This window comes from Erinaceus europaeus, chromosome 6 (assembly GCF_950295315.1).
Source record: "Erinaceus europaeus chromosome 6, mEriEur2.1, whole genome shotgun sequence".
NCBI lineage: Eukaryota > Metazoa > Chordata > Mammalia > Eulipotyphla > Erinaceidae > Erinaceus > Erinaceus europaeus.
Genome location: NC_080167.1, coordinates 32235131 through 32262915, shown reverse-complemented (window position 1 = coordinate 32262915; position 27785 = coordinate 32235131). Strand labels below are relative to the sequence as shown.

The window sequence follows — 27785 nt, the reverse complement described above, 5'->3', positions numbered from 1 at the left end:
TCATCCCATATTCATCCTTCTGTTCTGACTTCTTTCACTTAGCATGATTTATTCAAGCTCATGAAGCTCTTAGTAGGATTCTTTCTATCACAGATGGTTTGGGACCAGATCAATCATTGCACAATGAAGCTGAGGCAGTCAACTGGGCTGATGGAGTACTGTCTGGAAGTGATCAAGGAAAATGACCCCTCTGGCTTCTTACAGGTGAGCCAAATCTGGAGTACACCAGGCAGACCTGACTTCCTTTTCCTAACTCTACTATCACTCCCCAAACTGGTTGATAATTTAGGGAGATTCACTCCAGTGACTTGGAATGGAATCAATGATTCAAGGAGATCTAAGTTTGTACTTTGGCTCAGTCTCTGACTGGCTGCAACCCTGATTCTTTGTCATTAAACAAGAAGAGCAAAAGCATGGTCATAATGGCATGATTGGGGACCAGGTGGTGGCACACCTGGTTGAGTGTACATTCTATAATACACAAGGACCCAAGTTTAAGGCCCCAGTCCCCACCTGCTGGAGGAAAGCTTTGCAATTGGTAAAGCAGTGCTGCAGGTGTCTCTCTCCCTCTCTATCACTCCTTCTCTCTCAAGTTCTATCTCTATCCAATAAATAATGATAATAAAAAAATGTCTTAACAATGGCATAATTGTGAACTCCCACAAGTTATGGCAAAGAACAATTTTAGCTGAACAAAGTGCAAAGATTGCACATGAAGAAGTAATTTAATTGAATCTGTATGACCCAGTATGCAGAGTCCTACAGGCCTGGAGAGAAAATCATTGCCTGCAGAGTTAGTGTACTCTTGCCAGGGCAGTCAGCAACCAGACTGACTCAAGGTCATAAACACCTTTCAGACTCAGATGAGGGCTCAGTCTTCTATCTGTGGGGAAAATTATGAATCTCCAAGGATACATGAGATCATGGTACTCCAGACATGTGCAAATATCTGAATGAGCAGGACTTTGCAGAAGGAAACAGGATTGTGCAGTCAAGGTTTGAAACAAGAAGCTGTAGCATAACTTGGAGGAAATATACTAGGAGGAAAGGCTTCAAAATTATGAGAATACAGGCCCTGCTTTTTTCCAATCCTGGGACAAACTACTAATATATTTTACTTTACAAAATGCTAGATTTAGCAAAAAGAGGTATAATAAGTGTTTTTGAGTATCTTTTTAAAGATGTCATTTACTTCATAAAAGGGTTTACCTGATTTCTTTACCTTGCTGGTGCTTCTTTACATTTATCACAATTGCATTTTAAAAATAATATTTATTAATTTTTATAATTTTAATATATATATATTTCCTTTTGTTTCTCTTGTTTTATTGTTGTAGTTCTTGTTGTTATTGATGTCATTATTGTTGGATAAGACAGAGAGAAATGGAGTCAGGAGGGGAAGACAGAGAGGGGGAGAGAAAGATAGACACCTGCAGACCGGCTTCAATGCTTGTGAAGTGATTCCCCACAGGTGGGAAGCCAGGGGCTCGAACCCAGATCTTTGTGCCGGTCCTTGCTCTTTGCCCCAAGTGCGCTTAACCCGCTGTGCTACTTCCCGACTCCCAATTTTTGTAATTTTTATTTTACTTACTTATTATTGGATAGAGACAGAGAGAAACTGAGATGGGAGGGAAAGATAGAGAGGGAGAGACACCTGCAGTTATACTTCACTATTCATGAAGCTTTCCCCCTGCAGATGGGGGCCAGGGGCTTGAACCAGGGTCCTTGCACACTGTAATATGTGCACTTAAGCAGGTGCTCCACTACCTGGCCCTTTAAAGCACTACTTAAACATGGAGTCGGGCCGTTGCGCAGCAGATTAAGCGCAGGTAGTGCAAAGCGCAAGGACAGGAGTAATGCTCCCGGTTGGAGCCCCCGGCTCCCCACCTGCAGGCGAGTCGCTTCACAGGCGGTGAGGCAGGTTTGCAGGTGTCTGTCTATCTCTCCCCTTCTCTGTCCTCCCCTCCTCTCTCAATTTCTCTGTCCTATCTAAAAACGACAACATCAATAACAACAACAATAATTACAACAACCATAACAAAAAAAAGGGCAACAAAAGGGAAAATAAATAAATATAAAAAAACACTACTGGGAGTCAGCAGTAGCACAGCTCATTAAGCTCACGTAGCGCAAAGCACAAGGACCTGGGATAAGGATCACTGTTAGAGTCCCCGGCTCCCCACCTGCAGGAGAGTCGCTTCACAGGCGGTGAAGCAGGTCTACAGGTGTCTTTCTTTTCCCCTCTCTGTCGTCCCCTCCTCTCTCCATTTCTCTCTGTCCTATCCAACAACAATGACAACAACAATAATAACTACAACAATAAAACAACAAGCGCAACACAAGGGAAAATAAATAAATATTTTTAAAAACACTACTTAAACAATAAAGGAGTTTTTATTGTGCACTGTCATTCTAGCAAAGGTCATTTTGTCTCTTCCATGGTTTATGAATGTATGCTTGGCATAGTCCCTTCCAACACACAGGGATAAAGTCCTTGCTTAAGCCTCACTACTTGCTGCATGATTTTCGTTTGAAAGCTGAAGCCCTAAACTCTGTTTCCCTCTAAGATTTCAGATGCTTTGATCAAGCGTGTCCAGGTGTCTCAGGAGCAGTGGGTGAAAGGTGCCCTGGAGCCCAAAGTGTCCGCGGAGTTTGACCTGACCTTGGATAGTGAGCCTCTGCTACAAGCTATCCACCAGCTGGACTTCATTCAGATGAAATGTAGGGGTGAGCTGTGGCTGGCTCAGTTCAGTCAGAGCTTCTTTCAGAAGAGGCATTACTCTGAGGGGACCATTGAAGTCTTGTGATATGTGAAGTAATTACAGATGGGAGGGATCATATTGAAGTCACAAACACAGATTATTTAAGTTCTAGTGGGAGTTGAGAGGCATTAGCTGAATAACCTGGTCTGGGTAGCAGTCTGATTTCTCTTTTTTTGTCTACCATATGCAAGTACCAGGTGCTCAGGACATAGCTGTGAACACACATATAAGCTCCTTTACAAAACTGAACAGACATTCTAGAGAAGGAAATAGATAATACACAAGCAAATCTATAAGATCATATCTGATAGTCTCAAGGGCTATGAAGTGGTGTTTTTTTAAAAAGATTTTATTTATTTGTGAGAAAGATAGGAGGAGAGAGAAAGAACTAGGCATCACTCTGGCACATGTGCTGCTGGGGATCGAACTCAGGACCGAACTTGGGACCTCAGGCTTGAGAGTCCAAAGCTTTATCACTGCACCACCTCCTAGACCACTGAAGTGGTGCTTTTAATGAAGAGCATACCAATAGAGGGGTGTGTGTGTGTGTGTGTGTGTGTGTGTGTGTGTGTGTGTGTGTGTGTGTGTGTGTGAAGTATTCTGAGGTCAGCGCTGCAACATAGAGGAAGAAGATCTCAGGCAGTTGAAGGATGTAAAGTACCAAGATCCTGAGGCAGAAATAAGTTTTCTCTGTTCCAAGAATAGCAGGAAGGTCAGAGGTGAGAGCAGAATGAGTAAAGTGGAAGATGGCAGCAGGTGAATTTAGTGAGCCTTGGAGGACAGAAGCTAAGACTTAAGTATATTTGGCATAACTTATGAGTGAGGGCTGAGCTCTAATTTGGGTAGTGCCCATGGCAAAGCAGTACACTGTCCAAGTGAACTATTTTGCCAGCTCTATGAAGTTCTTTTAAAACTAAAGGAAAAGATAAATCTATTGCATATCTCCAGGATCACTCCCATGCTCAAGTACCTCTGGTGAGATATAAAAACAACACTAGGTGTCAGCAACTCACAGATATCAAGGCACAAGAGAAACAGTGTAGCAGAGAAGAGGCAAGGGCAAGGTTCTGGAAAAGGAGGGGTGGGTCTGGAAAAGTGGGAATGTAGAAAGAGAAGATTAGAGCTGCATAAGACAAGACGTATAGTGGAATTCACAGAAGCGAAAGAGCAGTATCTTGGAGCAGAGATAGGACTCCTAAATGCTCCTAAATCAGGGCTCAAAAGTCAAACTGTGCTCATCTAGCCCTGAGATCAAACCTGTAAATAAGTTGGGGATTACACCAAACTAAAACCCCAGTTGAAATGCTGAAAGCCAAATAGAACCTGGAGCCAAACTGAAATGCGTATTTTTCTCAAAACTGATGTTGCCACTTTCCTTTGAAAAGATGTCAATTTGGATGATACTTATAAAGTGTCTTGAACCTGAAAACTGTCAGAAAACAGAAACCTCTTCTCATTCTTACCTTAATAGAACTTATAATAGATTTTATTCAGACCCCTAATTCTGTGATCTGATAGTCCAATACTCTAAGATTATCTTTTCCCTAGATATAGCTCTCTAGATCTTTAAAATGTTTCCAACCGGGAGTCGGGCGGTAGCGCAGTGGGTTAAGCGCAGGTGGCGCAAGCACAAGGACCAGTGTAAGGATACCGGTTTGAGCCCCCGGCTCCCCACCTACAGGGGGATCGCTTCATAGGCAGTGAAGCAGGTCTGCAGGTGTCTATCTTTCTCTCCCCCTCTCTGTCTTCCCCTCCTCTCTCCATTTCTCTCTGTCCTATCCAACAATGATGACATCAATAACAACAACAATAATGACTATAGCAAAAAAAAAGGGCAACAAAAATGAATAAATAAATAAATAAATAAAAATAAAATGTTTCCAACCAAAGGTTTAAATGCGTCTTTACATTTTACATAGTGAAACGTAAGGCAGTTCCTTCACAGGCACAGATATAAGACTCACAATGGTATTGAAGAAAGGGCTGAGGTACTTTAGCAAAGAGTCACATGGAACGTGTCTTAGAATCTCTTATGAGTGATCTGGGAAGTGGCACAATAGATAAAATGTTTGACTCTTTTTTGTTGTTATCGTTTGCTTATTTTGTTGCTACTAGGATTATTGCTGGATCTCAGCGCTGGCACTATGACTCAACTGCTCCCAGTGACCATTTTTTTCTTTTTTTTTCTTGAATTCAGAGAAGAGAAGGAAATAGAGAGGGAGAGAGAAAGATAAAAACCTGCAGACCTGCTTCACAGCTTGTGAAGCATTCTCCCTACAGTTAGGGAACAGGGGCTTAGATCCATGTACTCATACATGGTAATGTGTATGCTCAACCACATGCACCACCACCTGGCCCCCAAATATTGGACTCTCAAGCATGGGATCTTGAGTTCAATCCCTGAATTACATGTGCCAAAGTGATGCTCTGGTTTTCTCTCTCAAAAAAAGAGAGAGAGAAATCTTCCAGGTTACTCCCCATCCCCCAAATTCTAGGACATGTTCTAGGACTTGCTCTCACCCCAGCCTACCTTGAGACTGAAATGCCCTGACTGAACCATGCATGTGAAACATGGGAGCCACTAGGGGGTGGCCAGTAAAAGAAGTCAACCCCTTTTCCTCTGTGGGTGAAGACTCCTGGGATGAGTAGGAGTCCCATGCATGAATCCTGGAACCCTAAGAAAACATTTGTGCATTAAATTGACTGGTCCTTGTTACAGTGCCACCCATACCCTTGCTGCAACTGGAGAAGTGCTGCACAAGAAATAACAGTGTCACGCTGGCCTGGAGGATGCCACCCTTCACTCATAGCCCAGTAGATGGCTACATTCTGGAGCTAGATGACGGCAATGGAGGACAGTTCCGGGTGAGGCCCTACTGCTTGTTATGTGAGTTCTAATGTGGAGATGCCCTTCATTTTGGTGCTATTCAAGGGCAGAGGGCCTGGACTCGTGGGAATTAGGGTTTCTCTTTTTTTCTTAATTTTTTTTCTTATTATCTTTATTTATTGGCTACAGACAGCCAGAAATTGAGAGGGAAGGGAGAGAGAGAGAGAGAGATTGAGACCTGCAGCCCTGCTTCACCACTCATGAAGCTTTCCCCCTGCAGGTGGAGACCAGGGACTTGAACCTGGGATCTAGTGCACTGTAACATGTGCACTCAACCAGGTGCGCCACCACCCAGCCCCTGGGAATTAGGGTTTCTCAATCGTGAGACAGGTCTGGGCAGGTTTGACAGATAGACATAATAGGCATTAAGAACATTTCAGGGCGGGGGTAGACAGCATAATGGTTATGCAAACAGACTCTCATGCCTGAGGCTCTGAAGTCCCAGGTTCAATCCCCCACACCACCATAAGCCAGTGCAGGGCAGTGCCCTGGTGTTTCTCTCTCAATCTCTCTCTCTCTCTCAAAAATAAAATAAATAGAATTTTTTTATAAAAGGGGGGTCGGGCAGTAGTGTAGCAGGTTAAGCACATGTGGCACGAAGTACAAGGACTAGCATAAGGATACCGGTTCAAGCCTCTGGCTCCCCACCTGCAGAAGGATCACTTCACAGGTGGTGACGCAGGTCTGCAGGTATCTTTCTCTCCCCCTCTCTGTCTTCTACTCTTGTCTCCATTTCTCTCTGTCCTATCCAACAACGACATTAATAACAACAACAATAAAACAACAAGGGCAAAAAAAGGTGGGGGAAGCAAAAATTTTTTTTAATTAAAAAAAGAATATTTCAGATGGGGGGCAGGGCAGTAGGGCAGCAGGTTGAGCACACATGCTTGAAGCACAAGGGCCTGCATAAGGATCTAGGTTCGAGGCCCCGGCTCTCCACCTGCCGGGGATCACCTCACAAGAAGTGAAACAGGTCTGCAGGTGTCTTTCTCTCCTCCTTCTGTCTTCCCCTCCTCTCTTGATTTCTCTCTGTCCTATTCAAGAACAATGACAGCAATAATAACAACAACAAGGGCAACAAAAGGGAAAAAATGACTCCAAGAGCATTGGATTCATAGTGCAGGCACTGAGCCCCAGTGATAACCCTGGAGGCAAAAAAAAAAAAAAAAGAATTAGTATTATTATTATTAGGATTAGTATTATTTTCTTGTGAAGACTGACACAGGTCTGAGGCTGAGTTAGGCTTCAAAGAAGGCATCATCTGCCCAAACCTTCTTCCTAGCTCACCCCAATAGTCCATTCGTATCAATTCTTCAACATTGTCCTATATATTCCCCCTCATGAAATTTCTCATTCTTTCCAACATTCTTATCACCCCCCTTGCCTTCCTAATTCACTGATTATTTTATATGGCAAGGGGCTCTGGATGTGGAAGACATTTTATACACTGCATGACCAGAGCCTCTTCAATAGTGCACTGGCTTTGCCATATGCATAACCCGGATTCAAGCCTGGCCCCTGCTGTACTAAAGGAAGTTTCAGTGCTGTGATGTCTTTCTCAGCTACCTCTTTGTCTCTGTTTCTGTTTTTCAATGAAAAAAAATGAAAAGTCATTCTGGAATAGTAAAGCCCCAGTGATGAGAGAGACAGAGACATAAACTTTACATTCTGCTCCTTGATCTATGAGAGATGGATGAAAACCCTAGGAACCTTGCCTCTACCCCAGCCAAGACCCCCCAATAGATCTTACCTTGAGTTTCACACTGTAGAATTAATATGAACTGCCAGGTTATCTTGTTGACATGCACCCCAAGGAGAACAAACACTGGTAGATTTTAGAATTCCTTTTTGTTCTCAAAGAAGATTAAATAAAACATCATTCTAACATGCCATTTCAATTATAACAACTCTTAAATTTCTCCTACTGAAGCGTTTCACCAGTAAAACAAATCTTTTTTTTGGAATTTTTAAAAATATTTATTTATTCCCTTGCTGTGCTACTGCTCAACTTCCTAGAACAAATCTTTTTAGAGGTCAATATTTCTTTTTTTTTAATTTTTTTATTTATAAAAAGGAAACATTGACAAAACCATAGGCTAAGAGGGGTACAACTTCGCACAGTTCCCACCACCAGACCTCTGTATCCCATCCCCTCTCCTGATAGCGTTCCTATTCTTTAGCCCTCTGTGAGTATGGACGAGGTCAATATTTCTTTTCTTTATTTCACAGGTATTTATGCTTATGCTATTTCTTGTTCTGGTTTTGTTTTGTTTTGTTTTGTTTGAAAGATAATCTGCATAAGAGTATGAGAACTAACTGAAGCACTGACTCCTTGTGGTCAATTAGGAAAGTAAGACAACATGGTCATTTGAACCAGGAATTGAGTCTAGAACTTCAATCATTCTGGACATACAAGTAAGCTAAGAACTAAAAGAACTCTTGGTTTGGAATCAAGAATTGAGCCCAGGCTATTTTACTTTATTTATTATTTAGATAGGTGGAGAGAATGAAAAAGACCACAGTACTTCCTTCAGTACAGTGGGGGCTGGCTTCGAACCTGGCTCTCTCACAAAGCAGTAAGCCCAGGTTCTTTTTTTCAAAAAAAATGTATGTGATTTAATATTTATTTACAAAATTGTAAGATAATAAGTGTATAATTCTATATGGCTTCCACCACCAGAGTTCTCTGCTCCCATCCCTTCCATTGGAAACTACAGTAATTGCCCCTAAGGTCACCTATACAGGATGATTATATAATTATCTGTTTATATCTATGTGTGTTTTTTCCAATGTTTTTAATGGTTATGCCTTCACTTTCTTTCTAAGTCACTCCTACACTTATTATTATTTCCCAGACGTCTTTTCTTTTTTCCTCTCCTCTTCAGACAAGAGAAACAGTGCCTTCCTTCCTCTGGTGTTTTCCAGATTTTGCTTCCCTTTCTTTGCTGGTATAAAAACATTGCTGGTGTGCAAGGACTGGGGTAAGGATCCCAGTTTGAGCCCCCGGCTCCCCACCTGCAAGAGAGTCGCTTTACAGGCAGTGAAGCAGGTCTGCGGGTGTCTTTTTCTCCCCCTCTCTGTCTTCCCCTCCTCTCTCCATTCCTCTCTGTCCTATCCAACAATGATGACATCATCAACAACAACAATAATAACTACAACAGCAATAAAACAACAAGGGCAACACAAGGGGAAAAAAAGTTGCTAGTGACAAATGCTTCCAGTCCTGGTGGAATGGGTGTACAGAGCTCTCTGGTTTACTTCCCCTATTGTTTACCCCTCTGGAAGTAAGAACCAAAATTCTTTATGGGGTACAGGGTCAGAGTTATAGCTTCTGTAATTGCTTATCTGCTGGACAGATGCATTGGCAGGTTAATCTGTACCTCTACCCTGTCTATTCTTTCCTTAATGGGGTAAGGCTCTGGAAAGGTGAGATTCCAGGAAGCAGTTGTGAGATAATCTGCACAGGGTAGTCAGGATGAGATCTTAGTAGCAGCTGGAACTTAGTGGCTGAAAGGCAGGCAGTAAGATATAGAGCAAGGAAAAATGTTTAATAAACAGGAACCATAAAGTAGGAATAGAGCAGATGAAAGTAAGATGAAAGGGGTCTTAGTGTGGAAGGAGGCTAAGAAGTCTCTTTTAGGGGGTCGGGTGGTGGTACACCTGGTTAAGCATACACATTGCAGTGTGCAAGGACCCAGGTTCAATCCTCTGGTTCTCACCTGTAGAGGAAAAGCTTTACAAATGGTGAAGCAGGGCTTCAGATGCCATTTTAATTCTTTCCCTCTCTATCTCTCCCCCTTCTTGATTTCTTTCTGCCTCTATTCAATAATGAATGAATAAGTATTTTAGGTATGTTCCTAGAAGCCCATGTCTTAGTAATCTTTGTTTGAGCTTAATAACTAACATGGGGGTGGACTAGATATATTGTCTGGGAAGATGATATCAGAGTTGAGAATAGAACTAAGAAGCAGGATTAGGGCAGAGTGTTGCTCATAAACTTAAAAATATATAGATGCAATTTACTGTTTACCACATCAACCTAACCTGGAGCCCATATCTATTCATATTTAACACTGGAGCCTGTACAACCTCTGAGTCCTTGTCAGACTGAGCTCACAGTGGTCACAGCTGGGAACATTCTAGGCTGCACTCATTTCAGAATCAGTCTTTCTCAAGTGGCAGAGTTGGCTGACCCATTCTCCCTCCAGAGAGTGGGGCAAACCCTACTATTGCTAGTTCATAATGAGGCTACAATCCTGAAGAAGCCCACAAAGGATTTTATTATGATGTTCCCAATGGATGTAACCAGCAATGGTAGAAAGGGGGATCTATTAGAAGCCTAAGCTCATATTATCTATGGGGGAATCCAAGGATTCCCTATTTAGAACTCCAGGTGATCAGGTGGCCAAAAAGGCTGGGTGATAGTGGTCAAAAAGGCCATCATTAAATGAGCCAGTCTCTTGTCCCCATCCAGCTTTTGTAGTTCCTCTTTTATCTGATGATCTTAGACTTTCTCCCAGTTATTACTGTACTGAATATTATTTGTTGTATTCACATCAATATTAGGTTTATGGGATCTGACCTGAAGTTAAGGAGAAACTAGACCAAGGAATTTAGTAGGATCTTTGTTAGCCTCCAATTTTTCTGCATTTAGTTGTCTGATAATTCTAATAAAAGTTATCATAGGAGGCCAGGTTTGGCACACTTGGTTGAGTACACATGTTATAATGCACTGCCCCGGCCAGCAGGGCGGTGAGCAGGGGCTAGCAACCCAATGAGACCTGAAATGATAGGGACAAGAGACGCGAAGAACGAGAGCAAGTCAAGTTTCTGATCAAGCTCTAAATTTTATTGAGAATACAGGCATTATAAGGCTTTGGGGAAGGAGAGGGAATGCTGGAGGAGGGGAAGGGGGAGCAAACTTCAAAGAGGAATGTTCCTTGCAACAAATGGCAGGAACCAAACTGTGTGTTGACTCACTTGATTACTGATAAATGGTTTACCTAAGGGGAAATGGCCTGCCCAGGGGGTAATTAACATTTGTCTTGAGGGGTTCCGTTGTCTCAAAGCTTATCATCTATAAAGCAGAGAAATGGCTCCTGGCAATGCACAAGGACCCAGGTTCAAGCCCTCAGTCCCCACCTGCAGAGGGAAAGCTTTGTGAATGATGAGGCAGTGTTGCAGGTGTCTCTTTGTCTCTCTCTCTATCTCTATCTCTCCATTCCCCCTCAATTTCTGGCTGTCTCTATCCAATGAATAAGTAAAGATAATAAAATAAATTATCAATTTTTTTTAAAAAACACTATTTAGTATTCTACATTAAGGTTGTCATAGGAATAATAATTTTCCTTTACTTGATTCATAGTTTTTGCCAGTATATCTCTTGGACAGTTGTATAACTTATCAAGTGATAACAATAATGCTGATGCTCTATTAGAAGAGATTAAAATATGGAAGAATATAACTTAATTACTTCCTCTTGTATAGTTAATTGAGTAAGTAGAGTGATTGAGGGAAGAGGAGTAAGGAAGCCCAGTTTTTTTAAAGCGGAAAAAAAGTAGAAAACTCTTTGAAGATATTTAAAGAAGCAGCTATAGAACTGAAATAAAACCCACCAATGTGTCCTAGAGCTCCGCTTCCCCAGAGACCTACCCTACTAGGGAAAGAGAGAGGCAGACTGGGAGTATGGACTGACCAGTCAACGCCCATGTTCAGCGGGGAAGCAATTACAGAAGCCAGACCTTCTACCTTCTGCAACCCACAATGACCCTGGGTCCATGCTCCCAGAGGGATAGAGAATGGGAAAGCTATCAGGGGAGGGGGTGGGAAATGGAGATTGTGTGGTGTGAATTGTGTGGAATTGTACCCCTCCTACCCTATGGTTTTGTTAATTAATCCTTTCTTAAGTTAAAAAAAAAAGAACTGAAATAAAAATTACCTCTCCAAATAAAAAAATGACCTCTGAGATAAGAGCACTAATAACAACAAGAAATAATAATAATAGATTCAAGGATTTGTGTATTATAATGGGAAAAGTATGGGCTTTGAACACAGATAAACTTGAATTTGTACACTGACTTCCAGATAAATTAACTAATCTTGGTATGTTCTTCAAGTTTTCTTGTAAGTAAAGTACAAAAAATAATACTGATGTTCTAAAGCTGTGTGAGGTTTAAGATGCCTTATACTTTGCCTGGTACAACATTGTTATTATTAACTTTTAATCAAGAGTAAATTCCCTAGAAAAAAAGACAGGAATGCTGTTCTAGATAAACTAAGAGAAGCATAATGTCAGAAGAGAGGACTTTGCATTCACATGGAGGGCCTAAGAACATGAGTAAGTCTAAAGTAAATGGGGAAGAAAATAAATCTCTATAAAAGGATTGTTAACATCTCAGGAGTCCAAGAAAAAAACAGATCCAGAGGCCAAGGAGAAGATGCCAACTTCACGAGTGGGATATGGGGTGGGACTGAAGCACCCTTCACTTTATAAGTGGTTCCAACCCAAATTATCATAAACCCCCTTGTACTTGATCGTACTCTTCCTCTGCTTCCTTTTCTCATCTTGTGTGATGAACCTTCCTTTTTTTTACTTTGTTATTTTGTTCATTCAAATTATTGATTCCCATTTCTAATTTAAATTCTTATTGGAAATCAACCATTGTCTAGTACTGTAGTTAAGTCATAAGTGAGGATGTACCTCCACCCCCTGCAAGAGGCAGTATCCCTGAAATACAGAACACTGCCTAACAGGCCTATGGCATCTCCTTGCCTGCTTAGGGCCCCATTATACTTCACATTTTCGCCAACTGAGTAAGTAATAGTAAAAGGTCATGCCTAATTTGAATATGGTCTTCAACCCTGCTGCTACCATCCAAATTGTCTTTATTTGAGGTAAATGATAGCACTTTAATTTATTTTATTAGTGATTTTATAATGACTTACATGACTATAAGGTAAAAGGAGTCTAGTTCCATACCACCCCCACCACCAAAGTTCTGTGCCCACCCCCAATTATCATGGGCCTTCGAGATAGATTGGATACTATTTTGCAAGGTTATATGTTTTAATTCTGTATATTCCACATATGAATGAAACCATATGGTAGTTGTCTTTTACTTCTTTTTTAAATATTTATTTATTCCCTTTTGTTATCATAGTTATTATTGTTGTTGTTATTGATGTTGTCGTTGTTAGATAGGACAGACAGAAATGGAGAGAGGAGGGGAAGACAGAGGTGGGGGGGAGAAAGACACCTCCAGACCTGCTTCACCGCCTGTGAAGCTACTCCTCTCAGGTGGGGAGCCATGGGCTCGAACCAGGATCCTTGGGCAGGTCCTTGCGCTTCGCGCCACATGCGCTTAACCTGCTGCACTACCACCTGACTCCCAGACTTTTACTACTTACTTCACTAAGCATAAGAGGTGATAGTGCTTCTAATGTAACAGGTGATCAGGGAGTCAATTGTTAAGAGAACATGTACAAAGGGCCTGGCCATAGCGCAGCAGGTTAAGAGCATAGGGCGCGAAGTGCAAGGACTGGCGTATGGATCCGGGTTGGAGCCCCTGGCTCCCCACCTGCAGGGGCGTCGCTTCACAAGTGGTGAAGCAGGTCTGCAGGTGTCTATCTTTCCCTCTGTTTCTCTGTCTTCCCCTCCTCTCTCAATTTCTCTCTGTGCTATCCAAAACAACAACAACAATAACAACAATGATAAACAACAAGGGCAACAAAAGGGAAAAAAATAGTCCCCAGGAGGAAAAAAAAATTTATATATATATATATATATATACACACACACACACAAAGAAGAGACACTTAATTAACAGTCTTGATTCTTTTATAGGAAGTATATGTTGGCAAGGAGACTCTATGTACTATTGATGGACTTCATTTCAACAGCACCTATAATGCCAGAGTTAAGGCTTTCAACTCATCTGGAGTGGGGCCCTACAGTAAAACTGTTGTTCTGCAGACATCTGATGGTGAGTTCTGGGGAGTTGGAGAAAGAGAAACAGATCAAACACTGGGGCTAAGCATTTAAAGGAGGAAAATGAGGGCTGGGGAGATAGTTCAGCCTATTGGAGTACAGAACTTGCTTGCCCAAGGACCTAGTTTCAAACCCCAGCACCATCTTATGCCAGAGCTGAAAAATGCTCTTCTGTCTATACCCACTCCTCCTTCCCTTCTCTCATTCTTTCTCATAATGAATAAATATTTTGAAGAAGGAAAAGGGGACCATAAGCCTAATTCACATATCATCCTGTGAACTAGGAGAAATCTCAGCTGTTTAGGGTGGAGGAATGAAAGAGTAGAGAAAGTAAAAGTGGTCCGGGAGGTGGCGCAGTGGATAAAGCGCTGGGTTCTCAACCATGAGGTCCCAAGTTCAATCCCCAGCAGCACATGTACCAGAGTGATGTCTGGTTCTTTCTCTCTCTGCCTTTCTCATGAATAAATAAATAAATTCTAAAAAAAAAAAAAAAGAAAGAAAGAAAGAAAGAAAGAAAGCAAAACAGTAGTCTGGGAGGTGGCGCAATTTATAAAGCATTGGTTTCTTAACCATAAGGTCTCCAATTCAGTCCCCAGCACAGTGATGTCTGGTTCTTTCTTTCTCCTTCCTCATGAATAAATAAATAAAATTGAAAAGGGAGGGGGGGAGTAAAATAGGAGTAAGATGAATATGCTTCCCACCATTCCTGCTCTGCTCACACATGCTCTTTGCCTACACATCCCTCCCCACAAACCATGAATGAAAGACACCTTTTCCTAACCCAGTTAGAGAAAGGAGTCTAATGGTTGAGAAATTCAGGGAAGCTAAACATGTCTTATAAAGTGTCAAGAGTGGAGCTGGAAGATGGATTAGTGGGTAAAATACAAGCTTTACCACAGGAGAGGCCCTAGGTTCTATCCTTAGTACCACATGGCAACACTAAGAGAGCTCCATGCATGGTGGAGTGGTTCTTTGGTATGTCTCCCTCTCAAAAAATATATAGAATATAAAATTTTATCAGGACTCCAAGAATGGACAGAATAATCCAAGAGTCCCTAAATTTGAGCCTTCTTCAAAGTAGGAAACTATACCTTCTAATACCCAGCACCAGGCAGAGATCTGATGGTGTACACACCTAGCTGTGTCCTTTCAGGCAGCAAGATCACATCAGTAGGGAAGAGAGGCATAACATAATGGTTATGCATAAGACTCTAAGAGTGCATGTTCAGTCCCTGGCTCAATCATAAACCAAAGCTGAGCAGTACTCTAGTTAGAAAATAAAGTCGTATTAAAGTCCTGTTGAATTCAAGTCCTAGCAGGAAGTGATGCTATAAAGAACATGCAGCAAAGAAAGTCTTCCTTGCTAATTCAGGAATCCCCTACCTTGACTGCACAGGTTCCAGGATGGTGGCAATCCTGTGTTTACTGTCATCATTTATCCCTATACAACCTCTAGTTGACAGAAAAAAATATGTCAAGTCTGGGTTGGTTCTCACAGTCATTTTGGAAACCTTGAAAAGACCACTAGTGTTTTGCCTCTAAGGGCCTTCTGACCTGGAGTTCTCACTATTCATTAAGATCATAATTTTAGAGCAAGGGCCTCATTTTTCTTTTTTTTTCTAATTTTTATTTATTTATTATTGGATAGAGATAGAGAGAAATTGAGAGGAGTGGGGGAAATAGAGAGGGAGAGGAAGACAGAGAGACACCTGCAGCTCTAATTCACCATTTGTGAAGCTTTCCCTCTACAGGCAGGGACCAGGGGCTTGAACCTGAGACCTTGTGCACTGTAATGTGTGTGCTTAACCAGGTGTGCCACCGTCTGGCAAGGGCTTCATTTTTCACAGTCTCAGAACTTTGAAGAGCAGAAGGGGGTGCCACTCACTGGAATCCAAAAAGAAAATTGAACTTTGTGACTTTGATCCTATCTCTTCACTTTTCTATATCTCACATCTCATAGCTCCCATTGCCCAATATGAACCACAGATATCTAGATTTGCTCTTTAACTCATAAGCAGATAAGAAGTGTGGAGGGCTGCTAGAAATCATGACTCCAGGTGCCAGGCAGTGGTGCACCAAGTTGAGCAGCACAAGGATCCAGGTTCAGGCTCTCCACCCCCGCTTCCCACCTACATGGGGGGAAGCTTCACAAATGATGAAGCGGGTCTGTGTTGGTATGCATGAGACCCTTTCTGTTTCATTTGGTTTAAATCCCCCCTGCTTAACACTATTCTATTTACATAACCACTTCATTCTATTTACATAACCACTGTTAACAAGTTCCACCCTCCCTCCAGGGCATTTGTGGTTCAGTGATAGGATTCTCTCCTGCTCTGCCCCCTCTTTGTCACACTCTGATTTTCACCAGTCACTTTTCTCTCCACCCTCTCTATGTCACATCCTGTTTCCACCCTACTTCGCAAGTATATATAAAGACAGCATTGTGAGTTTTACAGTACCTTTAGTTTAGCTTAGCTCGGCTTAGATTGTGCTGCGTCCTGCATGAATAAAGAGATACTGCCTACAGCTCAACCATGAATCCCTGGTCGTCTGTTACCGGCCCGTGAAGCCAGCCCATTGAAAACAACATAACCTGTCGAAAACAACAGGTCTGAAGGTGTCTTTCTTTCTCTCTCCCTCTCTCTGCCTTCCCTCTCTCTATCTCCCCCCTCTCAATTTCTCTCTGTCCTGTTAAAATAAAAAAATAGAAAGAAAAAAAACTGGGTAAAATGGAAGTAGTAGATTCATAGTGCCAGGACTGAGCCCCTGAAGTAGCCCTGTTGACAATAAAAATAACAAATAAATAAATACATAAATAAATGGAAAAAATGAGGATTCCACAAAATGCGTGCTTGGGAATTTAGTGCGTGTGTTTCTTGTCAGAGTTGCGTTCATGGGAATTTGTATGAATAGTGTATGTGTGTAAATCATACAGTAAAAAGTTGATGCTGGGTGCCCACTTTTTGATGTATGGAAGAAAATCTGTATGTTTAAGGCCAAGTTAAAAACTGCTGGTGAATTTCATTTTTTAACCCTAGTCAACTTGCTTCCTTCTTTCTAGTGGCCTGGTTCACATTTGACCCCAACTCTGGGCACCGGGATATTATTTTATCCAATGACAACCAGACAGCCACCTGCAGCAGCTATGATGATCGAGTAGTGTTGGGCACAGCTGCATTCTCCAAGGGTGTGCACTACTGGGAGCTGCATGTGGACCGTTATGACAACCACCCAGACCCTGCCTTTGGGGTAGCCAGGGCCAGCGTGGTCAAGGATATGATGCTAGGCAAGGATGACAAAGCCTGGGCTATGTACGTGGACAACAACCGCAGCTGGTTTATGCACTGCAACTCCCACACCAACAGGTATGCTGCAGGTCCCTCATCCTGCCCTCATCAAGTGGTAGGGAGGTCTACTTGGGGATAAAGACCCTATGGAACCAGTGTCTTTAACTCCCAAGTTTAAGTTAGAAATGTGACAGAGGTGTTTTCAGATACTTTGGTGTTCAAGTTTTAACTCTGACCATAGAAATGACCCTTTGACTATAGCCCAAATGAGAGTGCAACAGAGATTAGAATAATACCAGCATAAATAGATTTTCAGGAGTTCAATTTGCTTCCATATCCTAGAAACCCTGAGACAGCCCACAGTTTCAAACCAGGATGCTAGGGTAACTTGCAAGAGCTATAAGTGGACCCAGAGCACTAAGAACCTCTGGGACCAACTTTGCCTGGAGCAACAATACCTTGTATTTCTGCTCCTTGCCTCTTTAGGGTGGGGGAGATGGCTAGAAGATTACGGCAGGGAGGTGGCTCCACGTGCCCACAACTTCCCCTGTCTTTTCAGCAAGCCATAGGACTAGATTTTGCCAAGATCCTCAACTATGCTTATCATCCTGGCTCTGCTCCTCATTCTTTCAAACATTGTGAGCCCAGGCTTGAGTCATGGCTATGACTAAGTCTCTACAGAAAAAGCATTTATGTGAAATCACACTGCCACTGTTCAGTCTCCTTTGACTAAGGCCACTGCCCTCACAGGGAAGGGTTGGGAGGAACAGAAACTCTAGGAATACTCTCTGTTAATGACATTGTCAAGAGCACTTCCAGAGCTTCCTTAACCCTGAGGCTAGTCCTGGAAGTGGCATTACCAGAACAGACACAGAAGCCTCAGATGATAGGCCCTCTGGACTGTCTTATCCTCTAGACTTTTAAGAGACTCAGGGCACCATGGCATCTCTCCCTAGACAGAGGAAAGGTAGTACCCTCCTCCACCCTTCCACTATCATTTGATGACCTCTTTCTCCTCTTCACACAGGGATTCTGTATATGTGATCCTGACTTGTGGGAAGTAAATAAAAATTATTGAGGCCAGCGCTGGCCAAGGACCTAAAAAGGGAGATTTGTGGGCACTTGGAACCACCTCCTTGTTGTGGAGTCTTCTATAGAGAGCCATTTCCCCTGCCAGGAGAGTCAAGAAGCTGACATACTGGTCAGGCAAAGTTGGTCCCAGAGGTTCTCAGTGCTCTAGGTTCAACTGTAGCTCTTGAAGGGGAGTCAGGTGGTAGCGCAGTGGCTTAAGCACAGATGGCGCAAAGTGCAAGGACCAGTTAGGATCCCGGTTTGAGCCCCCAGCTCCCCACCTGCAGGGGAGTCGCTTTACAGGCAGTGAAGAAGGTCTGCAGGCATCTCTCTGTCTCTTTTCCTCTCTATCTCCCCCTTCTCTCTCAATTTCTCTCTGTCTCTATCCAATAACAAAATTTTTAAAAAATTAAAAAAAAAAACTATAGCTCTTGAAAACTCCATGTCTCTAGAGTTGGGTGGCAGGACAGGTGCTGCTGTTCCTCTACCTAGGCCCTGCAGATTGAATAGGTCCTGCAGGCTGACAGAGGACTGGACCTACCCCAGACCACAAAGAAGTTAAGTTGGCCTCACCAGTTTCATTTCTGCTTAAATCAAAGCAGCACCCAAATACACTGTCCACTCATAAGTATAATAGTAAGGAACTAAGTTATTTACTTTGTGCCAGGTACAAAGCACTTTATTTACATTACATTTCATTTAACCCTCACAAAAATATTGTACAGATTATGAGACTAAGGTTTAGACGTGTTGAACAGTGGTCTAAGTCACAGGACTAATTAGTGATATTCTCTCCTGGTTGGGAGAGACTGGCACATACCCAGACTAACTACTCCTCATTACTTGCCTCACCACAAACTCCCATATCTCTCTATCTTTCTCTCTCTCTCTCTCTGTCTATCTCCCTCCCTCCTTCCCTCCCTCCCTCCCTCTCCTTCCCTCCCTCCCTCCCTCCCTCTCTCTCTCCTCTCTCACCTTAGATGAAGTAGGAAGCTCATTCATGAATTTCATACTGGTAACTTCTGCCACTTTTGGTCACTGTCCAAATAGCACCAACAGCCTCATATTAGTTCTAATTTCTCACCAGTGGAATCCCATCCTAAGGGTCATTCTCAGGGGAGGTGCCTTGAAGAACTTCATTTCAGATACAACAGCATCCACTACCATGTATTGCCTTTCTAAAGTCCCTGGGATGTTTCTGAGATGAGATAAACTTAGGTGAGATCTCCAAATCTCATAAAGGCCAAGAGATCATTCTCTTTGTCAACCTCAACATCTTCATTTGGCTAATGCTCAGAAGGACACCAATTTAGTCCTTTCCCTTGGCAAATAAAGATAATTTTGCCTACGCACATTCCATGTTACATATTTTCAGGTAAGGTCATCACGTCAAAAGTCTAACTACCTGCATATCTAGGCTTTCGGTACTGTCAAGAAAGAACAGACTGAGTAATCAGATTCCTCTAGCCCAGACAAGGTTTCTATTGTAACACCTGAACTGAGGGTGTATAAGAGAAAGTTCACAAACCCAGAACAGTTCCCCCTCTCATGGAGGCTATTCATTTTTATCTCAGGGTGTGCCTAGCATTCTTAAAGTGGTTCTCTTGAATGATCATCTGCATCATGTGCCAGATGTGCTGATGGGGTTCCCTGGGGCTTCTCTTCCCAGGACAGAAGGTGGAGTGTGCAAGGGGGCAATTGTTGGCGTGCTTCTGGATCTGAATAAGCATACTCTGACCTTCTTCATCAATGGGCAGCAGCAGGGTCCCACAGCATTCAGTCACGTGGATGGGGTCTTCATGCCAGCCCTCAGTCTCAACCGCAATGTGCAGGTACCTTGTACCCCTCCTGGCCAGAATCTATCAGGCCGGTTCTCACCACCACCACTACCACCAACACCCCCATCACACCCACCAACATATGGAAGCCTCCAAAATGCACTTGGGCAAGTGGACCATAAGGAAGCAAACTTCAAGGATGCAGGAGGTGGCTTAATGGTAGAGCATATGCTTTCTATGCATGGGGCCCTAAGTTCGATTCCCAGAACCAGAGGAGAGTACTAAAAACAACAACAAAAGAACTTCCAAGGAAGTCTTGGTCTCTTGCCCCCTCCTCATAATAATTAAAAATTGGACCAGTAAGGTGGCTCAGCAACAGAACATGTGTCCAAGACCCTAAGTTCAATCCCCAACACCCCATTAAAAAGAAAGAAGAAACTGACTGTAGAGCCCACTCAGGTAAGAGGTAACTTGTGCCCCACCCTTGAGCCCCTTTGACATGATCATTTCTCTCTAGTTCACTTGAAACCAGCAGAGACTCAAAATCAAAGGGAATCCTAATGAGAATATAAGGGTTGGAACAAATTTAGGAAAGGAAAATAAGCATGAGAAGAAAACAGAAACAAATATATAGTTTACTCTTGAACACAGCAAGGGTTAGGAACACCAAACCCCTTCCCTGCTCACACTCCATGCAATAAAAAATTCAAGTATATAAAAATTCATGGCATATATAACTTTTGCTTAAGTTTTAAAATATTTCTAAGCTGGGGGTGGGGGCAGGAGGTGGTCCACCCAGCTAAGCGTACATATTACCAAGCACAAAGACTTAGGTTAGAGCTCCCACTCCCCACCTGCAGGGGGTCCACTTCAAAAGTGGTGAAACTGGTCTACAGGTGTCTACTTTCCCCTCTATCTCCCTATCCTCTCTCAATTTCTCTTTGTCCTATCTAAAACAAACAAACAAAAAAAGAAGGCAAAAATGGCCACCAGGAGTGGTGGATTTGTAGTGCACTGGCACCAAGCCCCAGCTACAACCCTGGTGGCAATAAAAAAAAAAAATATATATATATATATGTATGTATACATATGTATACATACATATGCAAATATTTGTTCAAGCCCCTGGTCCCCACTTGCAGGGGGAAAACTTAACAAGTGGTGAAGTGGGAGTCCAATGGTAGCACAGTGGGTTAAATGCATGTGGCACAAAGCACAAGGACCAGAGTAAAGATCCCAGTTCAAGCCCCCCACCTGCGGGGGGGGGGGTCACTTCACAATCATTGAAGCAGGTCTGTAGGTGTCTATCTTTCTCTCCCCCTCTGTCTTCCCCTCCTCTCCATTCTAACAACGACAACATCAATAACAACAACAATAATATCTAACAATGACAACATCAGTAACAACAACAATAATATCTACAACGACAATAAAAAGAGCAAGGGCAACAAAAGGGAAAATAAATAAATATTTTTAAAAATTAAAAAAAACCAAGTGCTGAAGTAGGGTTGATGATGTTTCTCTGTCACTTTCCCTTTTTTTTTTTTTTTAATTTTTATTATCTTTATTTATTGGATAGAGACAGCCAGAAATTGAGAGGGCAGGGGAGATAGAGAGGGGGAGAGAAAGATAGACACGGAGGAGAAAGAATCCAAGTGCAGAGAGAACACAAACCTTTATTCGCACTGGCACCTCAAGCTTGAGTGAGAATGCAGCAGTTTGGGTCATGTGGAGCTAGCCAAAAATGGCTATCCCCACTACACGCACCACCCTTCTGTCACTGAGGTAAAAAAACCAGGCAAGGGAGAGAGAGAGAGAGAGAGAGAGAGGAAGTAGGAGGGCTGTTTATAGGGCAACAGCCAGGAGTGACGTGTCGGGACAGGATTGGTTGGGAAAAGCACTTCAGAGTACCATATAACTCTGTGGGAAGTGGCAGAGCCTGAGGGGACATCTGCACAGCAGAGAGGGAGAGAGACGAACACCTATAACACTGCTTCACCAGACGCAAAGCTTTCCCTCTACAGATAGGGACTGGGGACTTGAACCTGGGTTCTTGCACATTGTAACATGTGTGCACCATCCAGCCCCCCTCTTTCCCTTTCTATCTCCTCTTCCCTTCTCAATTTCTCTATCTTTATCCAATAATAAAAAAATAAATAACTCTTTAAAATATTTCTAAGCTATAATGTTTATCTGTGGACTTTTTCAAATTGTTGCAAGCTTTCAATAGCTTTTTCAATATATTTCTTGAGAACAGTCTGCATATATGTGTATTCACACAGTTCAAGCCATTTTGAGAGTCAACTATCCAGCTCTGATGAGCAGTATACCTACCACAGCAAAGCATCAACTTTGCTGAGGTTCCCAGTAGCACTAGCAAAGTGGAAAACAAGGCAGCTATATGCTCCTTACTATGAAGAAAGAAGTACAAATCCAGTGGTGAATGTATGCTCCTTATATTAGTGATATTGAGTAACATAACAGCAAATAAGACTCCAAAATACAGGAAAGCCTTCCAGCTCCTGCATGTGGGAAGCTCTCCAAAACAAGCAGAGATTCTGACCTGTTGGTGTGATGATTCTCTCACCTTCATTCATTTTGTCTTTTTTTCCAGGTCACCCTGCACACAGGATTGGAAGTGCCAACAAACCTAGGGCGGCCAAAACTGTCAGGCAACTAACCTGCCAACTTCAGGTCTCCACTGATGTCTGGGGAAAACTTCACCATTATGAGCAAGCAACCCATTTGGGCTGGATGACCATATCATAGGAGCCACCAATTATCTTAGGAACACATTTTTGTTGGGGGACAAAGAGTAGGTCTGCACACCACACTTGCTGAGACCACTGTGGCTGATGCAGATAAATGTGTGTTTCCACTTTGTTCCACCTCAGCACTACAAATTCTCACCAAGAAGGACCTTTCATGGGAATGAGAAAGCATCTGAGGTTTATGGCTGTTTCCTGCCACCTGTCTTTAAATCCTATCTATTTTGAAGGGCAAGAGGACACAAACTTAGAGACTAGCATTGTGAGAGCCGGAGTAAAATTTCACATCCCCATAGTCAACCTTTTGCTGGGATGCCATACTTTCAGAATCTCAGGTTTGCAAGTTCCTATCCTTGCCAGAAAGAGTTTTGAGGTTTGTTTGTTTTTTGGTCCCAGAGCTTTTGGTATGTTATACCATTTGCAGATCTAATGTAGGATAGATAGGAAAAGGCACTGATCACTATTTTTTTATCTTTGCCTCTCTCATTGAACTGTTGAGCAACTTCTAAAATGACTTCTTTAGCTCCTTCACTAATCAACTATTCTGTTTACACTTACACATAAATGAACTGTATACATATACACACAAACACATTTACTAAAATTTGATTACTCAAACCTTAGTTCTTAAACACAAAAGAAAACTAACACTTGAATGACTATATGTCTTCACCATGTGGTGGCTCTTTTCTAGAACTGATTCTCCAACTGCAAACCTGCCTGGCTCACTCTCCAGCTGTGCATCATTTGCATATTAAGATGAACCATCCTGAGGAATCCTCAGAGCTGGTTGCCTTTGCTTGGAGACCTATCCTAATGTCATCATGAAAACAAGAAATACCTTTTGGCAGGAGTAGTTCTGTTCTAGTGGAAGCAGACAGGACCTCTGAAAAAAGCAGAAACTAGCAATATTGTATTCCTTTTCTCCCAGTTTCCTATGGAAAGCTTAGATGTGCTGTATCTGTTACCAAGACAAAACTCTGGGAGCATAGTTCCCTCCTTAGTGGGAACACTTACTTTCTCCTTCAAGATCCATGTTGAGTCATTTCCATCTCTTTGCCTCTTCTCCCTTCTCTTCTCCGATATCACTTGCCACCTCCATCTCCAACTGTAACAAATCATTCTCCTTTTTAAAATAATCTATTTTATCAAGCATTTTGTTGTCAAGCTTGAGGAGTAACTTGTCTATTTGCTAGATTGGATTTTGTTAAAACTTAGCCTATAAACCAGCACCAACTGTGTTTGCTTGGTTCTATTTGTTTATTTAGATGCTGCACTTGCTTCCTGAGTCACCTGGGCCATGTTGTGCAGTCCTTCCTTCAATCAGCAGATCCGACAATCCTACCTCAAAATTCATACTCTTAGCCCACAAGGCTGCCTTAGCCAGTTGAGTCCACAGGTGTGGCCAGCTAGAGCAGCTGCCCAGAATCTTCAGGAGTCCTTGGTGCTGTGTTTAAGGCTCTGTCACCAAGGTCCTGGCAGTTAGAACTAAAGGTCTGCCTCTTTGTCTCATCATCACACTAATGGTTTCCAGAGTGCATAGAGGCACACCTCATCCTTCTTGAGAGCTCTGGCCAGAGTTGACCAAGTCATGCACACACAGAGGCTTTCCTCTGTGCAGCTCTTCTTTGTTCCTCTCAGCTTCATTCCTTAGCCATAGCTCCGTGTGCACTTCGCAAGTAAGTGAAGAAGATTCCTTAGAGTTGGAGAACATAGGAACCTAATGCTGAGTGGGAAGCTGTGACTGGCAGTACAGACACATCTGCTTTGGAATATGTCTCATTGTCTTTTCAGCAAAGATGAGGCTGGAATACAAGTGAGAAAGGAATATGTCAAGCTACCATTCTACAACCACCTCTCCTGGCACAAAACATTTTTCAGGGACAAAAAGTGAGTCTGAGAGAGAAGGTAGGTATGGGCCACACACCTGTTTTTGAGGAATCAGCAAAATGAAGCAATTCAATAACTGTCTTATGTCACCCTCCTAGAAAGAATTTGAATTAGAAGTGACAGCTTGGGAAATTTACATCACTATAGAGTTCCCTTTACAACATAGAGTTACTTTACAACATTGCAACACTTTGTACATAAAATTATATCAAGATGGTGCTTTTGTTGAACTGGCTAAGGAATAATTTGTTAATCTGTTCCAGTGAGAAAGAAATTTAAAAAAATTAAAATATCTTATTCTGTTGCATTGCATTTGTAAATAATGCTTCTGTAACATAGTTCCATGGTTTGTTCTTTGCTAGTGAGCCAGTCTGATAAGTATGTATGCTTTTTCTTTAACAATTACTTTCTTTTAAAAATATCCAGTAGTATCTTACTACATAGCATCTTAACTCCTTGTTCAAACAAGATAAGGTATTAATTATAGCCCTGCTATCCACCCTCCTCTCTATCCTGTTTGGAAAAATAACTGTCCAAATGGGGGCAGACATTAATCACACTGGCTCACAGCATAACTGGCTTAAAGTCATAAAACTGTGTAACTCACATAACTTGTAAAACTTGTATAACTGTAAAACTCATCAATCCTGTGTACCCTGCAATTTTGACAGCACCATCAAGGCATCCCATGACCCACCCAGGTTGGGGAAAACAACTGTTAAGTTTACCAAGAGAAATGGGAACATGTTCATCTTTCTTGCTCTTAGTACCTTTACCACTGCTCTTAGCAGTTTTACCCCTACGTTCTGCCTACTTGAGCACCCTCAGTAAAAATTAGAATACAGGATCTTCTTATAGGAACTTTTGCACTTAAGCCTTAACTTTAGCTACTAGAAGTTAAACATCCTATGAAGGGATGTTTCAGCACAGTCAAGTAGGCAATTCATCAAAGGAGCAGCCATCTTGTGGTCATCTACTGGCTAAGGAAGTGTGGGTGCATAAAATCTTTGGAGCAATTCAATATATGATTACTGAAAAACACTATTATAAGGCCCACAGATGATACCAGAATTTCTCAGCCTCAGACTTTTGACATTCTGGAAATGAGTAATTCTCTGTGACCAGGGGCTATATGATGTTGGGCAGCATGATGCTGGGTAGCATACCTGGCATTCACCCACTAGATGGCAGTAGGATCGCCAGATTTGCAGTGACAATTGCAAGTGTCTAGATATACTGCAGTCCTCACCCCCCCCCCCACACACACACACATCTTAGCTGCCTCTTGTTGAGAACCACTAGGTTATACTAGTGGCTTATGTGTTAATATGCAGAATGATGCATAAGATATTCGCTTCACTGTTACATGAAAAAGTCTATATACCACAGGTAGTAGGCCTTCATCTTAATGCCCATGACAAGATTCTTCTGCAAGCCTGAAATATTCTCTGACAGCTGGGGAAGGTAATTAAAAACAGGATGTTCTAGGAATAGAAGCTAACCTATCAGATCCCACTTTCTATGTGCTGAGAGTCCCTGAAACTCCCACTTCCTAGCAAACAAAACTTTTCTGTTGTTATTTTAAACCAGAGTACTACTCAGCACTGGTTTATGGTGGTGCTAGGGGTTGAACCTGTAACCTCTGGTGCCTCAGGCATGAAAATCTGTTGTGCTACTAATGGTGCTATCTCCCCAGCCTGAAAGTAAAACTTCTTATCTTCATTTTTCTTGGCCACTTTACATTACAAGCAATGGGAACCTCTTAATGAGATTGTGGCCTTTCACTGGTTTTTAAAAATCTAATCAGAATCTCTTTGCTGATCTTGGAAATCTTAAGGCATTTCTTTAGCAAGTAGACAAATGACTATTTTGGCAATTCCTCCAAAGGCAAAAGAATCTTGGGAGCTTTAATTGTAAGTGGACTGTAAAATACGTTAAGATTATATTTGTGGCAGGATGTATTGACAGATCCTAAGTTCAGTCTCAGAAAATCATTTCATTTAACATGACTTTGATTGTGGCTCATTGCCGACAGCTCATGGTATAAGTGAGAGCAATTTCTTAAGTCTTCCTATATCTCTGCTTGCTATCCCCACCTGCAAATAGGACTAGTCACACTAACCTACCTCCTCTGATGTATTGTGAGGTTTATAAAATAATATTCCTAAAGAAAAAAGTATAGCCTCTCATCTTTTCAGTCTAGACTAATGGTTCACATTTAAGGAGTCAATCTTACGTGGTAATGACTTTCCAGTGTTTTCAGATGAATGTCTTCTACAAGCCTCTTATGAATAGAAATGTGCCTATTGTGTACAGTTGTGTGGCCCTGAAAGGGTGAGACTGACATTTAAAACAGAGTACATATGTGACCAGGGAAAGCAACAAATGTTCTCATTCTCAGAAAGGCCTGTTTGTGGAAAATGCTATGACTAGGTTAGTCTCATTTTAATTTTACAGGCATCTGTGTGTAGAAGCCCATATAAAACATGGAAAAAATTAGTATGCCTTTCTGCCTCATTGGTCAGCTTCTATTATAGTTACTAAGAGAGTCCCTGAACACATTGTTATGTCTTCTTCAGCTTCTATTATAGTTACTAAGAGAGTCCCTGAACACATTGTATGTCTTCTTCATTTCCAAAGATTTTGGCAGTAATTTGGAAATCAGAGTCTAAGAGTACAATATACAGCTTGGAAACCTGATTGGGTTGATAGTAACCAAATTACTGGAATGTCTGCTAGGAGTTTCTAGCTTTTTTGATAAATGACAGTGACTTCTGTCAGGAGTTGAGACATATATGAATATCTCATCTGGAGGCATCACTGTTCTCTCAAAGTGCACAGCTCCTTGAAGGAAGTCCTGGGAAGCCCCGTAAGCAAAGACAGCTCATACCAGGCTGGGCCCTCAGGAACAGTTAAGGCTTAAAAAGTGAATGCTGTGATAGCAGGAACTCTGTGATGCTTACTGGGTGATACTTCGGTCCAGAAAGGCTTTTCCAACTCCTCCCATACCCAGTGACTAGATGCACTAATCCCCAGACTTTCTCAGCACTGAGAGGAAGTAGAGAGTGAGCAAAGTGGAAAAAATGTTAACTGCATGATGTAGAATTGCTGCTTTCACAATAAACTGTTGTATTAAGCATGAGAGATATTTGTTTAATGTTGGCAATGCAATTTTAAAAGTAACAAAAGCTTTGTGTCCTGTTTTGGCTGTGACAGACTTCATTTTCCTTCCTTTCTTTTACTCATTTTCTCCCTCCCCTCACCCTTCCACCATGGAATTCGCTAGTTGTTAGTATTTGGTGGCAGCTCTTGGTCCCATTGGTGTTCGTGTTCCACTGGAAATACAGAGGGGGGA

General features: G+C 42.2%; 1 protein-coding gene across 3 annotated transcripts in view; it reads left to right on the top strand.

Moving 5' to 3' along the window:
* The window catches only part of TRIM67 (tripartite motif containing 67), a 66789-nt gene extending 40639 nt beyond the window's left edge, over positions 1–26150 (top strand). For 2 of the 3 annotated variants that reach the window (XM_007537608.3, XM_060192004.1), the window contains 7 exons: positions 94–204; positions 2568–2727; positions 5482–5627; positions 13493–13631; positions 16698–17001; positions 19664–19826; positions 22387–26150. In XM_007537608.3, the coding sequence (XP_007537670.2) occupies positions 94–204; positions 2568–2727; positions 5482–5627; positions 13493–13631; positions 16698–17001; positions 19664–19826; positions 22387–22452 (1089 nt within the window). In that variant the 3' untranslated portion in view covers positions 22453–26150. The remainder of the gene's footprint in view (positions 1–93; positions 205–2567; positions 2728–5481; positions 5628–13492; positions 13632–16697; positions 17002–19663; positions 19827–22386) is intronic. The other variant, XM_060192003.1, reaches the window with a different exon arrangement.
* The last annotated feature ends 1635 nt before the right edge of the window (positions 26151–27785 follow it).